Raw genomic sequence first — 25,303 nt, 5'->3', positions numbered from 1 at the left:
AACCTATGTTTTGATTAATTATACAAGCAATAATTCGCTTTCTTGAGAACCTGCCGTGCTTCGTCCTTGAGCGCAAAAGCAGCACAAAGTTCCCACCATTATTTTGATTATACTGAAGTAGCACAAGGACATCTCCTTGCGTTCCCACCACTGATTATACTGAGGACATCTCATGGATCAGTGCCCAAAGCACTCATTGCTTCTTTGCAGGCCCCCGGTTTGCCGGGGGGGCTCAAAGCAATCAGGACTGTTTGCAGTTCTGGCTTATGCGCCAGCCCCAGTTTGCTGGGGGGGGGGGGAGCTCATGGGTCACGTCTCCTTTCCATGTCCTCAGTTATTCCACTACAGTTAAAATCCTGAAGCCGTATGTTTTTAGTTTTCTCTTCCAGTAGCATGAAAAATTCATATTTAATTTTATAGTGATTATCAGTAAACACTGTCACATCTCTGAAGTCTTTCAGAATTTTAAGGCGATAGGTACAGGTTTAAATATTAAATAGTATATGAGAGTCCCCACCAGCACCCAGAGAAGCATAACCGCTGCCCATGGCAGGTTTGGCCCCCGCCCGGGCAGGTGTGTGTGTCTGTGTGCGTGCGGACCTTGAGGTGGGAACAGTCTCCGGGGCCTTGGCTTGAAACTTGTGTGCTGCTGAGGGACAGGGTGGTGTGTTCACAGCTGACCTGCCCGGGGAACACGGGCATTTCTCCTGCACGTGCTGTTGGCAGGACTGACCTATCCTGTCGTCACCCCCCGCTGCAGCAGAGCCGACGAGGAGCCGCGCCTCCTTGCTGTGGCCCGGCGTCTGGAGCAGGAGCTGGGGCGTCTGAAAGCAGGCTTGTCCGGGCGGCAGCGGTTGGGAGCCAGCCAGGAGGAGGTGGACGCAGCATCCGAAAGAGTAGGTGTCCTCAGCTTTACGTTTTGTTTTATCATGGAAGATAAAAACACTCGAGTTGATATCTTTATTAAGTTAATTTCAACTTCCTTTAAAAATTTTGTTTTACTATATTTGAAGTTTTTAACCATCTTGAATAGAATAATTAAAAATTCAGCTCCCCTCGAATTCCCGCCTCTCCAGTGACACGAGATGTCTTTCCTTCCTTTACGCACGCATGGCCAAGGGCTCACTTTTATTGGGGGCAGGGCCGGTTGTGTATCTTCTCACCAAAGTAGAGTCACGCTGTGGTTTCGTATCACATCCTCACGTCACGGACATTGCTTCAGGCCTCTATCCATGTGCAGAAGAAGAAATCTAGACATTTATAGCTACGTGAAAATGGAAACACGGACATTGGAGTGGCACAGGTCATCCTAAGTCAAAGGCGGACGGTTGTTGGGGGGGAGGTCTCGCAGGCCCAGGGTGACAGTTTGCGGTGCAGGGAGCTACTGAGGCCGACGGGGCAGCGCAGCAGAGATGTGGCCCAGTCCGGCAGGCAACCCGTCTCCCTGAATGGGTTTGCAGGTCACGTGAATGACTGCTCCTCAGTCCTCAGGATGGCGAGGTGGTGACAGACTCCTCCGGGGCTGGCTCGGGACACAGGTGTCCTCATGGCTGGGGGACTGTGAATGCCTGCAGCCTTTTTGGGGGAAGATCTTGAGATGGTCACGGGTCACAGAGACACACAGTCTTTGAGACGAGCAGCCACTCTCCTGGGACTCTGGGTGCAGAGGTGAAAGCGCCAGTGCAGGGGCCACGGACGAGTGTGCAGTGTTGTGACAGTAGCACTGAGGTGGCCCAGGTGCCCGCGTCAGGGCCGCGGCTGAGCTGTACGGCGGAACATTCCAGAGCCTGCAAGTGAGGAGGTCGATGTGCTCGCTTTGTCACAATGCTGTGCTTTTCCTGGTGCTTCTGCCCCGTCTTCCGCTCTCTGTGGGGCAAGGAGAGGAGCTTATACACATAATGGTGTGTGTGCAGAAATAATGCACTTGGACGCTTCCAGCCTGCGTAAAGTTACATTTTCAGTTGTGTGTGTGACTGTTTCCTTCTCAGACTGAGTTTGAAGACGAGGGGTCCTGTCATCTGCACCTCACCTGGGGCAGGGCCCCTCTCCTGCTGTCCCGTGGGCACCCAGGGCACCTAGGCTGTGCTCTCCTCTATCCCTGTTCCCCTGAATGTATTTCAGCCTCTTTGGAGGGTTCTTAAGTTTCGTATGAAGGGAAGAAACCGTGTCAAGTTTCCATTATGGATTTTGAACTGCTGTGTGATCTTTCCAGGGTATCTAAGGTGACAGAGTGAAGAGTTGAAATGATTTCGCTAAAACAGTAGATTCATGTTATACTCACCAATGATTTTACTAGGTGGACGCCCAAGTCAGAGAAACCCTCAGACTCATGTTCTCCGGAGATCAGCACGAATCTTCTCTCGAGTGGCTGCTGCAGAAGCTGTCTGCTCGCTTTGTAAATAAGGACAACTTGCAGATTTTATTACGGGATTTAGAGCTGCAGGTACTGGAGAACATTAGCCACCACACTTCTGTGACAAAACAGATGCCAGCTTCTGAAACTGTAGTATCTGCTGTGAATGGAGCGGGCGTTTCTGGAATAACAGAAGCGGTAAGTAGACGATGAGAATTGTTTAAAATTCACATGGTAGTGAAACTGATCATCTAGGTATTAAGCTAGCAGATTTTTAAATTTATTATGTATGTGTGTATGTATTTAGCTAGCTAGCTGCGCCTGGTCTTAGTCGCAGCACGCAGGATCTTTAGTTGCGGCACATGGGATCTAGCTCCCTGACCAGGGATCACACCCAGGCCCCTGCATTGGGAGCGTGGAGTCTTCCCCACTGGACCACCAGGGAAGTCCCAAGCTAGCAGATTTTGATGTTTTGTTCTACGAATGGTCTTCTAGGGATGTGATTATGACATAAAAAGTGCTTAGCACCATGCAGGGTGCTGGGAACGGTAAGCTTCGGGTGTTATTGTTATCACACTACTTCTTAGGAGTACTTTATACTTTATTAATCTTTTTGTCCCAAAGACTTGGTCTCCCTGGGTGGCCACATACCTTCTGGAATTACACAAAAATTTCCCATAATACAGTCCCAAGTTACCATCTCTAACGCTAGTCCTTGCTTTGTCCACTTTTTATGGCACTGGGGGTTCCGGCTCTGAGACTTTCTTGCCTGTGTCTGAGCCGGGATCCCCGCAGTTGAGAGCAGGACTGAAGTTTGGGATTGCTGAGACAGCCCCCGTGCCTGTTGTCCCCACATAGAGTTAACTGAAAACATGTCCTTCATTTCTGGGGTCGTCTCCGTGTGTGCCTCCACTGCCCAGCAAGCGCGTGCCATCGTGAACAGCGCCCTGAGGCTGTACTCCCAGGACAAGACTGGCATGGTGGACTTCGCCCTGGAGTCCGGGGGTGAGTGCCAGACCCCTGACCCAAAAGTGCTACTGTCAGCGGGAGGCCACTCAAGAGGCTGTTACCTGCTCCACGCCCAACAGTAGGGAGCTTGTTAGAACTTTCAAAGATCTGAGAAAGAGCATTATTCTAGGCGGGCCCCTAGTGTTCTGCCTCAGAGCACAGCCAGGTTCCCCCAGGAGCTCTGGTGGCTGTGCTTGCAGCTCACGCGTCAGCTGTGGGTGTGAGCCTGTGAGATGACACACATCAGCAAAATCTCAGTTTGGGGGCCTTTTAGTAGCTTTTAGGTTTTTCTGGCCATATGAGAGTTTACCACCACAGAAATTATTGATTATTCACTTATGATCTTGTGTGTTGTAAAGTGTGTGGGTTTTTTTAAGTATAGAAGTTCAGTAAAAAGAAACTGACCCTAGAGCAGCGTGGGTCAAGCTGAATGAATAGAGGGAAGGATGGGGGTGCTATTCTGGTTTCTCAAGGAAGTGGTCCGTTGAGTCTGGAAGTGCTGCGTGGACATGGCGCAGGCTCTGGACCAGGTGTATTGGATAAACCAGACTTGGTTTAGTGAAGCATCGTGTCCGTGGACTTCTGTCACCATCCCTCGGTGGCGTCCAGGGCAGCACACACGGATCACACATGGGAACACGTCTGTGAAAACGGGAATGACGTCATGTCAGTGCAGGGAGCATTTTGCCACCATACGTGTTAGAGAAAATCTTGGTTTTCTGAATTTTTAAAACTTAGGAATTGCAGATGAGGGCTGGGTGACTAATATGGTCTCTTGGAGGAAAGGAGGTTCTTGATAACACTTCAGTAATAAAGGGTGAGGGCCTGTGGGAGGGGTGGGGACATCAACCCACAGTGAGTGTCAGTCACCTGCCCCAGCCGTTCAGGGCACCAGGCGATGGGGCTCAGAGCAGCCTGGCGGGAGCTGCGGCCCGTCCCCATCGCTCACCTTCTCACGGGGGCTGAACAGACAGTGCAGGAGGCTGCTGCTCCTGGCAGACACCGCCAGGTTCTTCCAGCATCAGAAGTTAGTAAGGCTGCTAACTGCTCTTCGGTATATTTTGTTTAGAATGACTGTTTTAGAATATTAAATGATTTTAGTTTTGTGTTTTGAAATTCAGTGATTTCTGAAGAAATCATTTTTGCAATTCAGAGACATCAAGTGACGATTTAACAGTTCAGTGGGACCAGTAGTTGTCATTTTTTCTTAGAGGCATAATGAGTCCTCACAGGTTGGTATGTTATTAATTCAGAATTCTGATAATCCTGACAAGGCTGAACTGAACGTTCTGTTACCGAACAAAACATACATTGGCTCTTTTTAAGTGAAAAAAGTGAGTCACTGTATTTAAGAAGACACTTTTTTAGAATGAGAATAAGATATTTTAAAAAGAATTCAGTGGTTCAGAAGTTTGGACCTGCTGATCAGCTATGTCAAAATCACATTGTTTTCTTGTTTAAAATTCCATCCCATCCAATCCCCTCCCCCGTTATCGGGTGAGCAGCTCTAAAAGGGGCCTGCGGCTGCGTTTGCAGGTGTTCTGAGGGGTTGTGATGTGCAGCCAGGTTAGGGACTGTTGGCTCTTAGAATACAGACTGCTCAGGACTTTTTAGTTTTATTACTCACTTATTTGTTTTTCTTTTTAATTTATTTTAGTTGATGTTTCTTCCCACACCAAGTTGTTTTGGCCTGCTTTGGCACCAGCATCCTATCTGTCCTATTTCCTGTTGAGGGGCAAAGTGGACTTCTTTTTTTTTTTTTAACACTCTTTATTATTATTATTGAGGTATAATTCACATAACAAACTTCACCATTTTCAAGTGTACAGTGTCATGGCTTTTAGTATATTTATTATGTTGTACAACAGTCACCACTATCTAATTCCAGGACTTTTTTTTTTTTTTTAATTTATTTATTTTTTGGCTGCATTGAGTCTTCGTTGCTGCATGTGGGCTTTCTCTAGTTACGGCAAGCAGGGGCTACTCTTTGTCGCGGTGCGCGGGCTTCTCATTGCGGTGGCTTCTCTTGTTGCGGAGCACGGGCTCTAGGCACGCAGGCTTCAGTAGTTGTGGCACACAGGCTCAGTAGCTGTGGCTCACGGGCTCTAGAGCGCAGGCTCAGCAGTTGTGGCGCTCGGGCTTAGTTGCTCCGCGGCATGTGGGACCTTCCCGGACCAGGGCTTGAACCCGTGTTCCCTGCACTGGCAGGCAGATTCTTAACCACTGCGCCACCAGGGAAGCCCCAGGACATTTCTGTTTATTTCCAAATAGAAACCCTGTCCTTGTTAGCAAATTCCTATTACCCCAGCAATTGGTAATCGTCATAATATTTTATCACTTTGGCCTATTAAGTAGGTCCTCTGAAGACCTGACAGGTAACACTGGTGCCTGGTTGAATTCATTATTCTTTATTTTAAAACGTGAACAAAAGTTCACTCAGAGTCGCTGTCCCTATAGTGGCAGGCGGGGAGCCCAGTATTTTAAGAGTCTTTGGTGGGCGGTAGGGACTGTATGTCCTAAAGTAGTTGTGAACTGTTGACACTGAATTTGGAAAAAGTAAAATTAAGAATGGAGCTGATCTTCAAGTAGAAGATTCTTTATATAAGTTAGAAACGTGAGAATTTTTAGAACATTTCAGATAAACCTCTACAGGTGGGTAGTGATATTGTTTCTGAAACAGTAGGATAAGATGCTGAGACACATTTCAACTCTGCTGTAGGTGGGAGCATCTTGAGTACCCGCTGCTCTGAGACGTATGAGACCAAGACCGCACTCATCACCCTGTTCGGTGTCCCGCTCTGGTACTTCTCCCAGTCCCCCCGCGTGGCCATCCAGGTGAGCAGGCGTCCGGATCATCGTGTGCGGGTCGAGGCCTCCAGCACGGTCATGGTGCCGGCTGAGCCCGTTTTAGGGGTGTGCTTGTTTACCTTGTTGTTGAGGTGTAAGCTGGAGCATGCGGACCCTCAGGCTACAGCTCAGGGGATCTGCATCAAGCGGACACGTCTGTGGACCCAGGAGCACAGTCCCAGTGCCTCTAGGTCCCCTATTGCCCCCTCTCACCTCAAAGGTGACTTCCGATGCCGTCTGTTGGTTCTGCTTGTGTTTGATTGGTGCAGGCGAGGCTGCCTGTCCTGTCCTGTGTCTGACTTCACCCATTTCTCTGGGGTGTCACCATCAGAGCTGGAGGGCCTTCCACGAGGAGGTTGTGTGTTGCGCTTCCTCGGTGTTTCAGGAGGTGGAATGGGTGGAGACGCGCAGGTGGCGTCAGGAGGAGCCCCTCTCCCTCTGCATGTCACACCCACGGCTGCTCAGGGGACTGTAGGGCCCTGTCCTCCAGTGCCTTCTGCAGAGGCGCCGGGCGCCCCGCTGCTGCAGGGCCTCCCTTCACCACCTGGGCTGTGCCCACGCAGGACTCAGGGACAGAGAGCTGCAGCGCTCAGAGGCGTCCACCGGACCTCGGCACTAACGTCAATGACAGTGTTTGAAGGAAGGTCCAATAACTCCCTCTGTGTGAACCACGCACACAGTAGCCGTCTCTCACTTAAAAAGCGCAAATCCGATCTCAGAGTCGGGAGTTGACTTGAGCATCCTCATGTTCAGTGAACCTCATGTTTTGGGTCCTCCAGTCCCGTCCTAGTGGCAGTTTTGTCCTTGGGGGCTGCCCGGCTTGGCTTTTGTCGTCTGAGCTGCTTGGACTGACCCCGCTGCCCTTGGCCCCAAGCTGCAGGGCTGTCCCAGAGGTCGAAGGACTCCAGAGGTCTCGACGTTCTGCAGCAGGTCCACAGCCTTGTCCCTGGGCTGCAGGTTGGGTCTGGAGCTTAGGTAGCGGCCAGTACCTAGGTGCTGGGTGGATGTGAAGGGGCAAGTGGAGGCGGGCCTGCTGGGAACATCCTCTCGGGAGAACCGCACGGCACCCTGGACGGGAGAGTTGAGACTGAGGGACTGTGAGTCATAGGTGAGGGGCTGCTCACGGGAAGCCAGAGTCTGCAGAGGATCCAGGATCGGCCCCTCTGCTGCGGCTCAGATCCAGGCCTGTCTGAGAGGGCGCAGCCTGGCTCACCCCAGTGGAGCCTGGCAGCCTCTGCGGGCGGGAGGGCTGTGCCAAGGGCCTGAGCCCCTCACGCAGGTGGGCAGCGGTGTATTTGGAGGGGCAGGAGACACACGCGTGGCATCGGGATGAACGGGGAGTTGGGGCCTACATCGTCCTGGCCTCTGAAGACACGCGGCTCCGCCGACTTGACCAAGCCCTGGCGTGGGCTTGTGGCTCCTCTGTTGCTGTTAAAAGTGCTGTCACGATGAGTGTGCGCCTCCTCTGCATCTTGTGCCTGTGCCCACACGCGCTCAGCTGGAGGTGGCTCTCCAGTCAGTCAGAGGGTAGCCGCATACGCCGATGCTTGGTCTTCCCAGCGTTGCTTCCCTCGGCGATGGTGTCAGTGTGCAAGAGTGCGCGTCCTCACAGTGTGCACAGCAGGTTTTGTTCGGTTCAGGGTTATTGGCAATCTGTGAGATGAGACATGGTGGCACCACGTCATTTAAATTCGTAAGTTCTTGTTTTCTGTAGGGCGGCGCATCTTTCCCTGTCTGAGGACCACCGAGAGTTGTGTTTCTGAGATGTGTGCCGCCCTTTCTCTTTAAGGTTCTGGCTGACTCAGCACTCGCCTCACACTGCACACAGTGGGCCTTTGGGATTAAGTCACAAATGCCTTGCCTCACTTCATCTTTTGATTTTGCTCACGACCATTTCTTACCAGCAAAAATTCCATTCCCCCCCGCAATGTTAACCAGTTTTTTCTCTTACTGCTCCTGTTTTTCGAGTGGTTAAGAGCTTGTTCAGCTATTGAGTTTTAGTGTTTGCCTTTTCCCCAGCCTGACATCTATCCAGGGAACTGCTGGGCGTTCAAAGGCTCCCAGGGGTACCTCGTGGTGAGGCTGTCGATGAAGATCCACCCGACCACCTTCACCCTAGAGCACATACCAAGGACTCTGTCACCCACGGGGAACATCACCAGCGCCCCCAAGGACTTCGCGGTCTACGTGAGTGCACCCCGTCCCGGGGCGGCCCTCCTCATCCCGTCTGGGAATCTCCTGGAGACGAGCCCTGCAAACGCTGGGGACTTGAGTATATTACCGGTGTCGCTGTCCCCCCCTCTGCCCACTGACCTCTGAGTAGCCAGTAAATGTGGAGGGAGACGTTCCAGGGCTTCCCCAGGGAGGGAGGCTTGGGGCACAGGGGGACAACAACAGCCCGGCTGTGGGAGGACTGGCCTCTCATCTGCTCGGCCGTAAAGTCTGTTCTGACAACACCGTGAGGCTGAATGTACAGAACAGAATGAGGACGTTAGGAAAAGGACATCCAGAATCCCAGCACCTACAGAAGTCACCATTAACACTGGTATTTTCCCTTAAAAAGTGCAGTTGAGGGACTTCCCTGGCAGTCCAGTGGTTAAGACTCCACGCTTCCACTGCAGGGGCCACGGGTTCAGTCCCTGGTTGGGGAGCTAAGATCTCGCGTGCCGAAAAAGAAGTACAGTTGAGACAATACCATTCATAAAATTTCACTTCCTGCCTTAAAGAAACAAATTGACCGTTAAGTATTTGTCCATGGCATTGAGCTTTACTGTACCAGTTTCAGGTGTACAGACAGCAGCAGCATCTGAAATCTGAACACATTAGAGCGTCACCACCAGTCGCCCACGCTGGACCCCTGGCCCTCTCACCCGCAGGGTGTGAAGTGAGATCTTCACCTGCTTCTTTAAAGAGCAGCCCAGAGTACCCTTGTCCACGGCCCCCGTTCGCCGTTGTTGACTGTTTCCACTCCCCACGTTTCAGGATAAGCCTCTTCACTTTTTGGTGATCCTTCAGGCTAGACACTCAGGTGGCGTTATGTTTCAGGGGTTCAAAGGGGGCCTTGGATTCATCGCACCATACGCGTTGTTAGTATGAGAAGCGTTCCTTATCTTGTAGTTCCCGTTCTAATTGAGTCCTCTTTCTAAATCTCTGCTAATTCGATAGATCTTACTTTAATCTACATTTCTATGTATTTCACATGCATGTTTCCTTTTTTGTAGATTCTGGTTTTGTTTCTATTCATTTATCTTTCGGTATCTTAGTTTCCTTATGAATATTTGAGCTTTTTAATATAAAAATATTAATCATGTGTTATTCTGTTACAGATATACTTCCCACTGTCAGTCTTAATTTTGTGTTTAGTTACACCTGCTCATTACCTGTAATTTCTTCCATGGCATTTTTGTACCTAGAAAGTCCTTTCCCTTTATGAAATAGACATTCAAATTAGTCACCTGTACTTCCTACTTGGTTACTTTTTTATTGTGGGAAAATACACAGAACATAAAACTTACCATCTTAACCGTTTTTAAGTGTGCATGCAGTTCAGGGGCATCAAGTACATTCATGCTGTTGTAAAGCCATCACCACTGTCATCTCCAGAATGCTTGTCATCTTCCCAAACTGAGACTCTGTCCCTGTTAAACACTGTCTCCTGTCCCCCAGCCCCCCGGCGCCTGTCCTCTTCTTGGCTGTGTGAGTTGACCTCCTTGGGGCCCCACACTCTGCTGACCTGCTCTCCTTTCCCCAGGCTCATCACGTGCCCCTGGGTTTCCACTTGGGAGCATGGAGGGCTACAGTGGGCCACGTGGGTGTCGAGTGTGTTCTGCTACCTGTTAGCTTGCCCTCTCCCAGCTTCAGTTTTCCTGATCTGTATAACGGGAGGAATAATGCCTACCTCACGGGCTTTGTGATCTGCGAGAAGCCCTTAATAAAATGCCCAGCACACAGAGGGCCTTACTTTAATGGAACAGTAATTTCCCTCTCCCAGTTACCTCACTAACCGTTTTTCCTTTATTTAGTGACTAGATGGTTTTGTTTCAGGGATTAGAAAATGAGTATCAAGAAGAAGGGCAGCTCCTGGGACAGTTTACCTACGATCAAGAAGGGGAGTCACTACAGATGTTCCCTGCCCCGGTAAGGATCCTTGCGCCTCACACAGGCTTCAGGCTCCCGGGTCTCCTCACTGCTGCCTGCATCCACAGGACCTGCCAACACTCACAAAAATGCCCACAGGGTGTGAGGGCCAAATTCTGAAAAAGTGGATCTGAGCTTCCTAGCTTTTCTGTTCCTGAATGAAACTTTTTAGTATATAATTTGTTCTGCATAAATGTGTCAAGGGTGATGAGTTCTCAAGAGTTTCACCTGAACTTTGTGTCCTGTGATAGATGATATAGTTCACGTTAAAAGCTTAATCTCCAACTTGGCTGTTTAATCTCAAATCTCTTACCTGGGGAAGTGATTGGGCTTGGTGGTAGTAATATGAAATAAATGTGTTTTGTTTTTGTTTTTTTTTCCCCTCCTCAATTGCAGAAAAGACCAGAAAGAGCTTTCCAAATAGTGGAACTTCGGATTTTTTCTAACTGGGGCCATCCCGAATACACGTGTCTTTACCGGTTCAGAGTTCACGGAGAGCCTATCAAGTAAAGAGACTACTCACTGTTCTTGTACATTTTGTATATACTGGGACAGCCTGGAACACTGGAATCCTTCACGGACACGGGCATACAGAGAGCAGTATAACGTCACCCCTGAAATAAACGCACTGACTGCCAGCAGGACGTGGGTGTGGAAGCGATAAATGCCGACACCCAGCTTGCTGTTCTGTCCACAGGAAACACTGCATGTTGACTGCTTGGGCTCAGAGACCCGCTAGCTACAGGTGGTCTCTGTGGAGATTCATCTGAATGTATAGTTCACAAAGATACTTACTTTTGGCCTCTGGGGGACTTGTTTTTGAACATAAAACTCTTTGTATTTGCTTGACATCAGTAACAAAGCAAAGGAAGTTAAAAGGTTTGGAGTGTTCTTGAAGCCTTGACAGCGGCCTTCACTGGCCCTTTTAAAAAGGACCTTTTGGGGCAGATATGTGTTCAACCCAGCACACGTTTCTTTCAGGGAAGAACAGTGTCACCAAAGTTCAGAGTTCTGAACTCCCTTTCTTTAGGGTGAGATTCTCCTCTGTTCGGCACCAGTAGTTCTTTCAAGTCACCAGGTGGGGAAGTAATGAAAACGGGTTCTCCTGCCTAGTTTGCTCCCACTTCTGAGAACGATTTTCCGTCAGGGCTTGGCGTGTGAACATCCGTTCAGGAACCCTGGAGAGTTTCCCTTTGCAGGTTGAAGTGGGTCTGCTTCGAAAGGGGATGGTCTGGATCTACACAAACATGTAAATAGAGTTCTCAGGTCTCCACTGGGCTCATCCCATCAGATTTTCCCTGCAGTTTTACTTCACACTATGAATAGGAACCAAGAAATCCAATCTTTTGGATATGTTCAGGTTTTGTTTTGAATTTTTCTGGAAAAGCAAACACTAACATGCTCTAAGTCTTTTCAGAGGCTTATGCTTCTATTCCACTGATGGTTATTAAAGGAGATTGTCCGGTGTGGCAAATTCATAAAACCAGGACATTTGGTGATTAGGTTTTCTTACAGCAGCACTTTGTACTGGCTCTGGTTGGGATTTGCCTTTTATTACAGCTGTTGGCCATTCTCTCTCAATTCCTGTGAGACTTGCTTTGGTTATAATTAGTATTTAATATTTAGACTATTTTACTGAGCAGACTTTATAAATGAGATATCTGCAAGGCACTTAAGGTGTTACAGATGTTTTACCTTAAAAATTATTTAAGTTTTATTGGGTTAAGACAGTCTTTTGGTGTACCATAAATGTTGTATTTTCAGAAAAAGATAAAATGATGGTGCTGACTGGTTTTCTGAAGAGTTTTATGTATATTGCACAACAGTCCTCAGATATACAAAAACTACATAAGCTAGCATTTTTTTCACTCTTGTTAGAATTGAAACTAATGCCTATGCAGTTAAGTTGGGTAAAACGTATACAGATGTTTCATATATTACAGGATACATATATAGATCAAAATTTCCTATATAAAACTAAATTTGGGAGATGGGGTGGAAATATTTTGAATATTTATTTTTAAAGATGAGAGATAGGACTTTGTGCAATGTATTTTTGTAAATGCTTTTCAAAATATTTGTCATTGGTAGAGCTTCTTTTCGCTGCCACCAAATTGGTAAGATGCTATCGAAACGTTTAAATAAAGAGCTTTAATTTTTAAAAAAATGCATGTGATATTTCAGATGAACAATAAACAGTGTGTTTCTTTTCTGTACCTGCTTGGTCTCTGCCCCGGGCGGGGAGGGGAACACAGCGCGTGGAGCGGCCCCTCCCAGGACCACTCTGGGCCGGGAGCGCGTCCGGCCCGCGTTGTCGGGCCGCCGGACTCGGAGCCGCGTGCGTCCCCGCCGTGCGCGCCCCGCTCGCGGGCGTGTCTCCGCGCTTCCACACGAACCACTTACGAGAGAAGAGCGGCGTGTTTAGGTCTCGGACGTCGGGGCGAGCGCTGATCCGGAGCGCCCGAGTGGGAAAGCTGACCCGGGACCCCGAGCCGCCGGCATACCCAGAAAGTATTCATTGGAAAGTCTAAATACCTCAGCGGCCTCAGTTATAGCAAGGACCACCCTCCCTGCGCCTGAGCTGCATTTTCCCAGCCGTCTGCCCGCCATTGTAGTGCCAGCTCCGCCCCGCGGGGTCACGTGCCGCCCTCAGCCGCGCCCCCGCGGTCGTCGTCTGCAGGCCGCGCCGTCACTCCGGAGCCCCGCCCTTTGATCGTGTGCCCGCCCTCCCCGTGCTGCGCGGGCACGCCCCTCGGTCACGTGGCCGCCCGCGTACCGCCCGCGGCTCCTCGTGAGCCACCGTAGAAGGCTTCGGGCGGCCGCCGGGACGGAAGCCGCGAGGCGCCGCCGACCGCGCCTGCGACAGCGTCAGCCCTGCGCGGAGCGCCGGCCCGATGGCGGCGGCGGCGATGGCCGAGCAGGAGAGCGCCCGGAACGGCGCCCGCAACCGCGGCGGCGTCCAGCGCGTGGAGGGCAAGCTGCGGGCCAGCGTCGAGAAGGGCGACTATTATGAGGCGCACCAGATGTACCGGACCCTCTTCTTCAGGTAGCCACTGCGCCGCGGCCGCCGCCTTCCAGGGCTTTCCGCCCGGCCGCCGAGTCCGGTGCCCCGCCCTCGGCCGCTTCCCATTGGCCGCGCCGCGCCGCCCCGCGCCCCCATTGGCCCGTGCCGCTGCCCGTCGCCTGGGCGGTGGGAGCAGGGGCCGTGCGGCGTCCGGGGGAGGGCTGCGGCCGGGGAGCGAGACCCGGGACCCCGACCCAGAACCGTGACCGAGACCCCAGACTCCGCCCAGACTCTGGACTCAGACGCAGACTGAGATCCCAGACCCAGCCCGGACTCTGGAAGCCGACGCAGACCGAGACCCCAGACCCGGCCCAGATTCTGGACTCCGGCCCAAACCCCTGGCCGAGCCCCAGACCCAACGCAGACCCCTGGTCAAGACCCCAGACCCGGCCCAGACTCCGGATCCCGCCCCAGACCCCTGATCCGCCCCTGACTCCGGACCCAGACCCAAAGCCCTGGCCGAGACCCCAGACTCCGGACCCAGACCCGAACCCCAGACGCAGACTCCGGGCCCCAGTCCCCGGCCCAGACCACCCTTCCCCTCCCCCGCCCCGAGCGCCTTTGGGTTTGAAGCCCCAGCTCCGAGTTCCACGGTTTTCCTGCCTCTGGGAGTCCCGTCGCGAGGCTGTAAACGTCTTTCTCCTCTTGTGTAGCCCTTGCTCACCCGAGTGTCTTGTTACTAAACCAGCTGTTCCCATAAAGCCGGTATTTTTGTTGTACCTGCGCTGCCTGGCCACGTGCGGCAGTTGAGCTTCTGAAATGTGAGTCCCTAACGGCCTGGGCGGTGAGGGTAAAAACACGGCCTTCAAAGACTTAGCGCAGAGAAAATGTCAGGTATTAGGAACCTTCAACTCTTGATCGCACGTTGAAGTGATGCTTGAATATATTGGATTAAATAAATGTCTTTTTTTAGTGTGGCCTTAGGAATTTAGGTTTTCTTAAACCTAGCTCAGTTTTCTTTTGGACTGCAGTGTGTCACACCGTTTCTGCTGTCATGCAGCTACTGCTGTAGTTTTTTAGTTCTTACATGTGTAAGGCATTCCTGTATATTACACACGTTCTGTTAGCCTTCAGGTTTCTTGCCAGAAAACATTTGAGACACTCGTTAGCATTTAAAGATAGTTTTAGAGGATTTCGTCTGTTCTGTGGAATGCCTTTTCGTCCTAAACTGCTGCAGAACAGCAAATACTTTGCTATGATATCTAAAGGCATTCATGCCTGCCTTACACCATTTAGGCCTAGATTTAAATTTTTTCTTTAAATAGCAAGTTGAATCAATATTTTGGGAACTCTGGCAGTACTTTCTGCTTTGGTTGTAGTTGGGTTTAGACGTAACGCTTCGTGTCCCAGACCGAGTTTGAGCTCTGTCGCCAGAGGACCCGGTAGGGGTGAGTTGATTGTTCTTCACGGGATGAGCCAAAGATGTAAGTAGGCTCTAAGGTCTGTAACGTCGAGCTTTCGGCCTGGCAGCTTAGCCAGTCAGATCTGTGTGATGGGGAGCTTTCGTAGCGCTCAAGATTTGTCGTGGTGCTTGCTTTTCTTGGGGACTTTTATATAAAGTATTTGCCCCGGTGACTAGTCAGCAAAACTGGATCTTCCCGAAGATAAACATGGTGTTCCTTGTTTTGAGCCAGTTCTGCAGTTGCTGCTGTACCAGGAACGTGATTGTTGATTAGCTTTGAAGAGGCCAGTCTCTGTGCGCAGAGTGTGCTTTGTAGTGACGTGGGGACAGATGCAGGCTGTCCACCGGCCCGGCCTTGACCTGGGTTCGCATTCTCTCTCTGCTCTGTGACCTGTGATCCAGGACTTGTTGAATCTCTTCTCTGAGCCTTGGCTTCCTCTTTGATCTTTTAGGGGTTCTTACACCTCTTCAGAACTCCTGAGAAGTAAGTGGTCTCCTGTGGGCCTCTTTGGGGGATGCGGTGAACTCAGGCACCGTAGCAGTTGTGGCCGTCCGGGGGCCCAGCTGAATAGGCCTGGAGTCGTCCCTGTCTCTGCTGGGTACCGTCCACGTTCAGACCTGCGCTTGCAGCCCTGGTTTAGAGCTCTGCACGGGGGCCCTGAGAAGTCAGCTTTGCTCTTTTGATGTTTTTCTATAAATAAGTGCTTTTAAGTGTTTATATAAAATGTAAAACTTGATGGGTTTTGACATATGTACACACCCAAGAAATTATCACCAATCAAGGTACTGAAAATACCCATCATCCCCAAAAGCTTCCTCATCTGCCTTTACAGTGAATTCTCCACCACTTGCCCCCAGGTGCCCGCTGATTTCTCTGTCTTGGTAGATGGGTTTGCGTTTTCTGGACTTTTATGTATGTAGGATTGTAGAGTACGTCCTCTTTTTATGTGGCTTTCTGAATTCCCTCAGCACGATCATTTCAAGATTCACCTTTATGTGTATCGTTAGTTAATTTCTATTGTTGAGTGCTGTTCCATTGTATGGGTGGACTACAGTTTGCCCATTCACCTGCTGGATAAGTTCACCAATCTGTGGTATTTTAATTCACTTACACTGTGTCCCCCAGCAGTTTGAGGAGGGGAGGAGGAACTGGGCAGCCCGGGAGGTTGGACTTATGGGGGGTGGGGTGCCGCCGCCCGGGGCAGGAGCCAATGGTTCTGAGAGAGGCTGAGCTCCGTCTCCTCGAAGGTGCGGGTGCCCAGGGCACTCCCTTGTCTCTTCAGCCTTCTCTCTGCAGGGACGGGAGAGGGTCCGTTTTCTAGGCCTGATGGGTTGTTGGTACTTTGGCGACTGCTCTGTAGGGTGGCCTGTGGCCTGGAGGGGCCTCTGCACCCGCCAGGATTTAACTGTGAAAGGGGTCTCGCTGCCCAGGGGCCTTCCTGAGATGAGTGTTGATTGTGGGTGTTTTGTGTCTTAAATCAAATGAAGAAATTTTTTGAAAGAGGAACTTCAAACCTGTGTACTCAACCACCTGGGGGTAGGATGGAGCGCCCGGGAGAGGGCGTGGGGTAGACACTGCGTCTGCGTCGTTAATGTTAACGCTTGTGTCTGTGCTCTGCTTTAAAAAAAAAAAAAAAGTGCAAAATGAACGATTGCACAGACGCAGCGTGGGGGGGTGGGGGGCTGCGGTGGGGGAGGGGCGGTGGTGCTCTGAGCCCCCAGGCCTCGGTGGCACCCCGTCCCCTCCGGCTCGGGCACCGGGGAGCCACATCCGCCCTTGCCAGGGCTCTGCGGTGCCCAGAGAGCACGTCCGGCTTTCAGGGTGCCTGTCACTGCTGCAGGGTTTCCAGCTCCAGGCCCCCTCCTGCAGGGCAGGGCTGCCCAGGGCTGTGCGGCTTTGGTCACTGGGGAAGCCGCCCCAGGAATCCAGCCTGTCTGCCTCTCAGGGCTCTGCTCCCTCCCCGACTTTCTAGGCATTCATCTCTTGCTGTGCCTGGGGAGGAGAGTCTGGAGCCCTGTCGTGTCCCCAGAGCTGAGCGGGGCTGCGTGACTGTCCCCTAGGAGGCGTGCCCGCCGTCCGGACGTCTGTGCCGGTGGCGGCGTGAGGGCTCATTTTTCCAGAAGCCCCCATTCCGTGCCCACGCCCCCAGGTGCCCCGTCTGCCCCTCGAGGTGCGCGGGATTCTCCTCCTGGTCCAGCCCGGGTGCTGACTGGGACGAGGCTGCTGCTCCCGAGCCTGGTGCACAAAAGTCCTTTTCTGTGGTTGGTCCTGGCCTGAGCCTCGGGCCGTGAGCCAGAGGGCAGCGGGGCTCCCCTGGCTCCGTCTCCGTCTCCAGCGCGTGCCTGCAGGCCTCGTCTCTGACTCCGCTTGTCTGGGCCGGGACGCAGGTCTGACCGGCTGGGCGGGTTTCCTTCCTGATTGTCCCTGAGAGGAACGTGCAGCCGAGGGCTCGGTGTCCTGCACTCAGCTCGGGCCTGGCCCTGCCCCCCTGAACGTCTGTCTCACTTGTGGACGGAGCATCCTTTCTGTCCCGTGTGTGCCAGGTTGCCTGTCAGGCTCTCATCTGTCTGCAGTTCGGGAAGCCGGCTTTTCCCAGCTTCCATCCCTGGTGAGAAACGTCCCAGGTGGAAAGTGGTCGGGGTGGAGGGGGCAGAAGAGGGGGCGGCCCGGCAGGCCCTCGGCCCCAACATGTGGCCCTCGCCCGGTTCTCGCTGCCCCTCACCACAGCCAGGCCTGTGCTTGAAGCTGGAAGTGGCCCCCGGCCCCTCGCTGGTCCCTCTGCTGAGACCCCTGCCCAGCTGCAGGGAGGCTCTGCTTCTGGCCCGTTTGGGCGGAGAGAGTGCCTGGCACACTGTGATCAGACGGCACTGCTGCTGCCGCGGGGCGCCTCGTGGGCGGGAGGGCTGGGCCGTGGGCGCCCAGCGCCGAGCCTGGACAGACGGGTCGGGGGCAGCTCCGGGAGGTGCCCTCGGGACCTGAAGCCCAGCTCCGCTCCGTTCTCAGCGGAGGGGTATGTGGGGCGGGTGCTCGCTTCCTACTCGGATGCCGAATCTTTGGTATCTCATCTCCGAAACCAGCCCTGTGAGTCTGGTGGCCGTGCTTTGGCGGCCTGTGAGATCCCGGCCCTGGCCGGCCCTGCTCTTCTCTCCGTGCAGGTACATGGCCCAGAGCAAGCATGCCGAGGCCCGCGAGCTCATGTGCTCAGGAGCTCTGCTGTTCTTCAGCCACGGCCAGGTGAGCTGTCTGCCCGGGGCCAGGGTTGGCATGGGGGGGCCAGGGAGAGGCCTGGTGGGCAGCCTGGGCTGAGCGCCCCTGTGTCCCAGCACCAGTGTGGGGCCTGAAGGCTAGTGGCCTTGGTGCTCAGAACCACCTCTTAGGTGCAGTCGGTCGCTGGTTTCTAACTGGAAACCAGAGCCACTGCCCAGCCTCACCGTCTTCTGAAAACGGGCCAGAGCCTCGCGCCCACTGACGTCCTTTTCTATGTTTTATAGCAAAACAGTGCAGCTGATTTGTCCATGCTGGTCCTGGAGTCGCTGGAGAAGGCGGAGGTCGAGGTGGTCGAGGAGCTGCTGGGTGAGATGGAGTGGACACGCGTGCCGTTGCCACATCACCACGCCATTCCCCTGCCCCCACCCGCCCAGACGCACCCAGCCTCCCTGGCGCGTGGTGGGTGCCACGTGGTCTGGAGCCCCTGCCCCGTTGGGCGAGCCCTTCTGCGAGCTGCCCGGCCGGAGAGGCGCGCGCGGATCCCCACTGGGGCGGCCCCCCTCCCTTCTGCTCCCCGACACAGGCTTAGCTGTGGGGAGGCGTCACAGTGAGGACGGTTGGGGTGGCCCCAGGACCCTCCCGGTGTGCCTGCCGCTTCTCCGCTTTCTTTCAACGTGAAACAGTTGTTTTTAATTAATTTCTGTGAGATGCATAACACAGCAGCAGCAGCCACGGCTTCCTCTGGGTCAGGCTTGTGTGGGTGTCGTTTGCAGAAAGTCTGGCCAAGCTGTTCAGCCTGATGGATCCCAACTCCCCGGAACGAGTGGCATTTGTGTCTCGAGCCCTGAAGTGGTCCAGTGGGGGGTCCGGGAAGCTGGGCCACCCCCGGCTCCACCAGCTGCTGGCCCGCACCCTGTGGAAAGGTAGGCCGTGGGTGGGCGGGGGCCCCTGCGGGCAGGTGGGCCAGGGAACAGGCGGCCCTTCTGATGCTCTCCGGGCCGCTGCTGGCGGGGTCCGTTCGGATCAATTGCAGTCACCTGCGCTGCTGACGGGGGTGGGGGGGTTGGGGGGTGGTGGCCCTCAGAGTCCCAAGCCGCTGCTGCTCCGCGTGTGAACACCTGCTGCGCTCGGGTGGGCGGGGCATTCCCTTTTATGGAGCTTCCGGTCCCCTGCCGGCCACCCGCTCCCCCGTGCTGGGGCCTCCTTCCAGGACCTCCTTCCCCTGGTCCTTCCCCCGCTGGCGTTCTGCCAGCACTCCTCTTGTCTTCTAAGTGAGCGTTTGCGGGGGCTGTTCAGTCCACGAGAGGGGGTCACGTCCCGGGCTCAAGCAGAGGAAGGGGAGCGGCCTGAGTCGCTCTTGGGCGGGTGTGAGGGGGCTGTGCCACCTGGGGCCTCGCGTGGAGGCCGTGTGTGCAGCTCATCCATGTGGTGGTCGAGGGGTCTGGGCCCCACCGGCCAGGTCGGCTCTGTGCCTCGTCCTCACGGGCCGTCACCTGGGCGGGGTCAGGCAGAGGGACGGCGACCTTGGGCAGGTGTCTTGGGATCGCGCGAGCGGGCCCGACCTGGTCTGTCTGAGGCTGTGGGAATTTGGAAGGTCTAGATGCTCTGTCGTCTAGACCTCTGGACGCTCGTGCTGGGGCTCTGTCGACGGTTCCGTTCAGCCAACGGCCGCCCTCCGCACTGCCTCGTCGGCCGAGCGGGCCACCTGCAGCATCAGTGCCTCGATTCACACCCGCCTCACTCAGCCTGTGTGCCAAGGTGCCAGGCAGAGCTGGAGGGGGCCCGTGTCTGTGGAACCCGTGTTACTGGGACCGGCGCCTGGCGTGAAGCAGGGAGTGTGGCACCTGCTCAGTGGCTGAAGAGCTGCTCAGAGGCCTCGCTGGGGTCGAGAGCTGTTAAGCTCTCGTATATTTAACATTAAATGTTTGAACCTCAAGACCCAGGCATCTTAAGGTGTCACATCAGGAACAGATGGCGAGTGAGGCCAGCGGGCCCCCGCGCCTGTGGGAGGCCGTGCTGAGGGGCATCTGCAGGGCCCCGGCGGTGGGCGGCCTCCAGGCAGGCGTGTGGTGTGGCCCAGGGCCCGCCATGCTGTGCAGGGCGCCGTGGGAGACCTGCCTGCTCTCGGTGTCCCTGCTCCGCTGGGGTCTCGCGCAGGCGCCTCTCCGGGGCTTGAGGGCGCCTAGTGACCTGCCGGATTTCTCTTCTCACGTGGAGGCTCTAAAACCAAAAGGTCGCTCTTGGGGTTGGAGGGAGAGGAGACCAACAAAACACAACCACACAGAGCACGCTCTTCTCTGAAGTCACCCTGCAGTGCTGGGAGCTGATGCTGGGGGGCAGTGGTGATCTGGGGGTGCCCAGGTGGAAGGACAGTGCTGGTGGAAGGTGGGAGAAGGCCCAGCCTGGGAGGTGTGCCCTCTGTCCGGAAGGAGAGGGAGCCAGTGTGGCGTGTGAGTGGGAACTGGGGGCCTGCCCTGGAGCTGGGTCTCTGCGTTAGCACCGCTGACCCTGGGCGTCCTTCCTGCGCTGCAGGGTGCCGAGTGGCATCCCTGGGCTCCACAGCTAGGTGCCAGAAGCACCCCCAGCTGTGACGGCTGACGCCGGCTCCAGACCTTTCCCTGCGTCTGGAGTAGGGGTCGAGTCACTCTGGGTGAGAGCCATCGGCGTGGAGGGTGGATCCAAGGGGGAGGAGGGGGTGTGTGTGTCCAGGTGAAACTGGGGAGGTTGGGAGTTTGGTCGCTTTTTAAGAAAACAGACCATTAGAACCCACTTAGAGCTCAGTAACCGGTTTAGAGTCAAAGGCTCAGAACAGCGGAGCATCAGCGGAAGCACCATCCCTGGAGGGCCGGCATCCAGCCCTGTCCTGGTCCTCGTCAAAACGGCAGACTCGGGGCCAAGAGGGCCGCTGGGCTCCGTCGTGCACACACCGCACTGGCGGGATGCGGGTTCTGCCCCAGGGCTTGAGGCCGCCTTCCTGTCCAGCTCCCAGCTGACCCCGATTCGAGTGGGGACAGTCTGGCCTCTGCTGGGGACACAGCCCAGGTGGAAGTCAGCGCGGCGATGACGTAGGACCGCCATCCTCCCTGCCTGCGGGGCGTGGGGGAGGAGGGGGCACTCACAGCTGCCTCCTTGCCTGCCTCCGCAGAACAGAACTACTGTGAGTCCCGGTACCACTTCCTGCACTCCAGCGACGGGGAGGGCTGTGCCAACATGCTGGTGGAGTACTCCACGGCCCGGGGCTTCCGCAGCGAGGTGGACATGTTCGTGGCCCAGGCTGTCCTCCAGTAGGTACCCGCTTGCTGTCCGGCCCTTGCATCCGTGGCCTCCTGGGGTCCAGGGCTGGCCTCTGGTTGAGCCTCGCGTGAGGACAGGCCTGAAGTCACTCAGTGTCCCACACGCAGCTCACGTCCTCCAGTGTGACCCCTGCTGCTGACCTCCGGGCACCCCAGACGTGCCCCTCAGCTCCCCTAGGCCGACTTGTAACGTTTCCATTGGCGGTAGAAGTACTTTCTGTGCTTTAAATCAGCGTTTTGTTGCTGTTGAGTTTCTCTTTTCCTCATCATCTATCACGTTTGGGGGCGGTGGTTAGTGTCGTGCAACTATTTTTTTTTAGGACACGTACACTTACCAAATTTTCAGCCTCCTGGGATGTTACGTGCGCGTGCATCACAGCCTTTGTTCAAAGGCCGTTTGCCTTCCCAGGTGTTTTGTGCGTCCAGACACAGTGATGGGGGAGTTGCCCGCCCACTCCGCACCTCAGCTCTGTGTCTCTGCCCCTCTGTCCCCGTTGGGCCTCCTCCTCTTTTGTTTTCTCTCAACAATTTATTTTGAAAATACTGAAACACAGCAGAGTCGCTAGAGGCATGAGCATCCCGTTGGGCTCACACAGCCGAGAGCACACGTTGGGTGACCTGGGGCCTGACCTCCCTTCCCACTGGACCATGTGTTTGTCCCACCACGTGCCTGTCGATGAGATTACTCCCTCCCAGAAAAGCACTTGGATCTGGTGGCCGGGCCTTGGGATGGGGCGTGTCCCATGAGTTGGGGTGGACGGGGAGCTTCCGAGCTCTGACATATCACCACTTGTTGCTGAATCTGTGACTTTGAAAACGAAACCTGTTTAAAATCCAGAACTCGCTGGCCCTGGCTTTGGCATGTGGTGCCAGTGTTTCCTCTGGCGTGAGCCCTTTCTCGTCCATCCCTCTGTCGAGGGCGTGCACCACAGTAAAGTCTGGCCGTGGACACGCCCTCCACGGGGCGGAAACAGGAGCCGGGGCAGCCTCTGGGCCACTGTGCTCTCGCGGGCAGGGGCAGACAGGTGTGGGACAGGTTCAGGGAGCCCTGCCGTCTCCTGGATCTGTTGACCTTGAACACGTCACCTTCCCAAGTTAGTTGTCCCCGGCCGTAAACCTTGGGACTCCCTGGGGTGGCTGGTCCACGCGAGGGGCCTGGCTGGTGCCCTCGGTGTGTTGCACGGGGGCACGGGCCACATGGGGCCCTCTGGGCAGGCGCTTGTAGAAACCCGTTTCCTCCTCCTCCGGTCAGGTGTGCCCACTCACTGGGATGTTATTTCCAGGTTTCTCTGTTTAAAAAACAAAAGCAGCGCGTCAGTGGTGTTCACGACGTACACACGGAAACACCCGTCCATCGAGAGCGGCCCTCCCTTCGTGCAGCCCCTGCTCAACTTCCTCTGGTTTCTGCTGCTGGCCGTCGATGGGTGAGCGTGCCTGCGTGCGTGTAGAGGCGTGTGGGTGAGGCTTGCGCACGTGCTTGTGTGGAGGGGCGCACGTGTGCGTGGAAGCACGCAGAGATGTGTGGGTGAGCGCGCGTGGGGGGGTGGAGTCGTGCGGTTTCTGTCCACGTCCTTGGTCTCGTGTGGGCATCGGCTATGCTGTGCTCTGCCCTGTTCCAGGGGGAAGCTGACGGTGTTCACGGTGCTGTGTGAACAGTACCAGCCATCCCTCCGGCGGGACCCCATGTACAACGAGGTGAGGGGCGGGGGTCAGCCGCTGGAGGGGGAGGGGGAGAGACACTGTGCGCGGGGTCCGCGTGCAGCCTCGGGCTCAGCGCCCTCCTCAACCACGCCTGTGCCTCTTCCAGTACCTCGACAGGATAGGACAGCTCTTCTTCGGCGTGCCACCCAAGCAGACGTCTTCCTACGGAGGCTTGCTAGGTGAGGGGCTCGTGGGGCGGGGGGCTCATAGTCGGGGCTTGTGGGTGAGGCCCAGAGTGTGGTGTGCCAGCCGGGGGAGCAGGGCAGGCAGGGGCCTGGAGCGGGGCCTGGTGCCAGCAGGAGGGTTGCGGGCTCCTAGCTGTTTCCCTCTGCGTGTTCCCCAAGCAGAGCTCGTACGGCCCCCGATGAATAATCGTCCCCTGGGGTCCCTCTCCGTTGGCCACAGGATCGAAGCCAGATTTCTTTTTGTGGTACATACAATTCCCCACCTTAACGGTGCTTAAGTACGCAGGACCTTTGTGTGAACTACATGTGCGCTGCTGTGCAGCGGATCTCCGGACCTTTCCGTCTTCCCAAACTGAGACTCTGCCCCCATTACACACTGGCTCCCAGTGCCCACCCCCTACTTTCTGTCTCTGTGAACCTCCAGGGACCTCACATAAGTGGAATCACACAGTGTCCTCCTTTGCCGGCTTATGTCACTGTCAGGTTCAACCCTGTTGTAGCAGGTGCCAGGATTTCCTTCCTTTTTAAGGCTGATTCATGTTCCATCGTGTGGATAAGACTGCATCTTCAGTGGACACCTGGGTTCTTCCACCTTTGGCTGCTGTGAATGTGGGTGTACAAGTTACCTCCTTAAGGTCTTGCTTTCGGTGCTTCTGGGACAGCCAGAAGCAGAATTGCTGGGTCTGTTTAATGTTTTGAGGAAGCGCCACACTGGGATCCCGCAGCAGGGCACCGGGGTCCCGGTTCCTCCTCGTGCTTGCCAGCAGTTGCTGTTCTCTGGCCTTTTTGACAGTTGTCATCTTATTAATGGGTCTGAGGTGGTGTCTCTGTTTTGATTGTCCTGATTTGCACTTCCCTAGTGACTAAGCACGTTGCGTATCTTTTGCGTGCTTATTGGCCATTTGTGTGTATGCCTGTTCGTGTCATTTGCTTATTTTTGAATCATGTTGGTGGTTTTACAGGTTCTCTACACTGGGTATTAATTCCCTTCCAGATATATGATTTGCAAATATTTTCTCCCATTCTGCGGGTTGCCTTCTTTATTTTTTTTTAAAGACTTTATTTTTTTAAAGCAATTACAGATTGACAGCAAAATTAAGAGGACGGTACAGAGATTTCGCACAAATACCCCTTCCCCGCCACAGGCGCGGCCTCCCCATTATCAGCATCCCCCAGCAGATGGTACATTTATTACGGGTGAACCTGCATTGACATGTCATTATCACCCAAAGTCCAACATACTGATACATAAATTAGGGTTCATTTTTGGTGTTTACCTTCTGTGGGTTTGGACAAATGTGTGATGACATGTATCCGCCATTACAGTATTGTGCAGAGTCGTCGTGGTGCTCTAAAAAATTCTCTGTTTTCCACCTGTTCATCCGTCCCTCCCTTGTTGCCTTTTTACTCCCTGGAGTGTCTTTTGATGCACAAAATATTTTACTTTTCATGAAGTCTCATTTGTCTATTTTCCTTTTGTTGCTTCTGCCTTTGGTGTCATTTCCAAATCCAGTGTCACAAAGCTTTTGCCCTGTGGTTTCTTCTAAGAGTTTTATTATTTTAGGTCTTCCATTTAGGTCCTTGATCCAATTTGAGGTGGTTTTTTTATGTGGTGTTTTACTTATATAAAGGTCCAGCTTCATTCTTTGGCATGTGGATTTCCAGTTTTCCCAGCACCAGTTGTTGAATAGACTGTCCTTTTCCCCATCAAGTGGGCACAGAACCCTTGTCAAAAATCATTTGACCATATATGCGAGGGTTCATTTCTGGGTTCTGTATTCCATTGGTCGATATCTGTCTCTGTGCCAGGACCACACTCTTTTGATGACTACTGCTTTGTAGTAAATTTTGAAATGAGAAAGTGTGAGACTTCCAGCTTTGTTCTTTGTCAAGATTGTTTTGGCTATTTGAGTTCCCTGAGATTCCATATGAATTTTAGGATGGGTTTTTCTATTTCTGCGAAAAAATGTTTTGGGGATTTGAGATTTCATTAAATCTGTAGATTGCTCTGGGTAGTATGACATTTTAACAATATGAAGTCTTTTAGTCTAGGAACATGGGATGTTCGCGTTTATTCAGTCTAGGAACACGGGATGTTCGCGTTT

The 25,303-nt window shown here is 53.9% G+C and overlaps 3 protein-coding genes across 13 annotated transcripts in view; 2 read left to right on the top strand and 1 right to left on the bottom strand.

Moving 5' to 3' along the window:
- The window catches only part of SUN1 (Sad1 and UNC84 domain containing 1), a 52,083-nt gene extending 39,571 nt beyond the window's left edge, over positions 1–12,512 (top strand). For 5 of the 6 annotated variants that reach the window (XM_029220013.1, XM_029220009.1, XM_029220007.1 and 2 more), the window contains 7 exons: positions 761–896; positions 2,297–2,551; positions 3,274–3,358; positions 6,081–6,196; positions 8,228–8,395; positions 10,253–10,345; positions 10,742–12,512. In XM_029220013.1, the coding sequence (XP_029075846.1) occupies positions 761–896; positions 2,297–2,551; positions 3,274–3,358; positions 6,081–6,196; positions 8,228–8,395; positions 10,253–10,345; positions 10,742–10,855 (967 nt within the window). In that variant the 3' untranslated portion in view covers positions 10,856–12,512. The remainder of the gene's footprint in view (positions 1–760; positions 897–2,296; positions 2,552–3,273; positions 3,359–6,080; positions 6,197–8,227; positions 8,396–10,252; positions 10,346–10,741) is intronic. The other variant, XM_029220008.1, reaches the window with a different exon arrangement.
- Positions 12,513–13,154: 642 nt separating this feature from the next.
- GET4 (guided entry of tail-anchored proteins factor 4) overlaps positions 13,155–25,303 on the top strand; it is a 17,094-nt gene continuing 4,945 nt past the window's right edge. Inside the window, exons 1-8 of one of the 3 annotated variants that reach the window (XM_029219803.1) lie at positions 13,155–13,391; positions 17,968–18,046; positions 18,304–18,385; positions 18,793–18,942; positions 21,165–21,303; positions 22,596–22,736; positions 22,932–23,007; positions 23,120–23,192. In XM_029219803.1, coding sequence (XP_029075636.1) covers positions 13,240–13,391; positions 17,968–18,046; positions 18,304–18,385; positions 18,793–18,942; positions 21,165–21,303; positions 22,596–22,736; positions 22,932–23,007; positions 23,120–23,192 — 892 coding nt within the window. In that variant the 5' untranslated portion in view covers positions 13,155–13,239. Of the gene's footprint in view, positions 13,392–13,509; positions 14,171–17,967; positions 18,047–18,303; positions 18,386–18,792; positions 18,943–21,164; positions 21,304–22,595; positions 22,737–22,931; positions 23,008–23,119; positions 25,286–25,303 lie in introns of those variants that run through there. The other 2 variants (XM_029219802.1, XM_029219804.1) reach the window with 2 other exon arrangements.
- ADAP1 (ArfGAP with dual PH domains 1) overlaps positions 21,314–25,303 on the bottom strand; it is an 86,776-nt gene continuing 82,786 nt past the window's right edge. For all 4 annotated transcript variants that reach the window (XR_003793035.1, XM_029219791.1, XM_029219794.1 and 1 more), the window contains one exon: positions 21,314–22,601. Coding sequence is in view for 3 of the 4 variants with exons in the window: in XM_029219791.1 (XP_029075624.1) it covers positions 22,561–22,601 (41 nt within the window). In the remaining variant the exon portion in view is untranslated. The remainder of the gene's footprint in view (positions 22,602–25,303) is intronic.

This window comes from Monodon monoceros, unplaced genomic scaffold, assembly GCF_005190385.1.
Source record: "Monodon monoceros isolate NGI ecotype Baffin Bay Population unplaced genomic scaffold, NGI_Narwhal_1 Super_Scaffold_13, whole genome shotgun sequence".
NCBI lineage: Eukaryota > Metazoa > Chordata > Mammalia > Artiodactyla > Monodontidae > Monodon > Monodon monoceros.
This window is presented reverse-complemented; position numbering and strand designations above follow the sequence as displayed.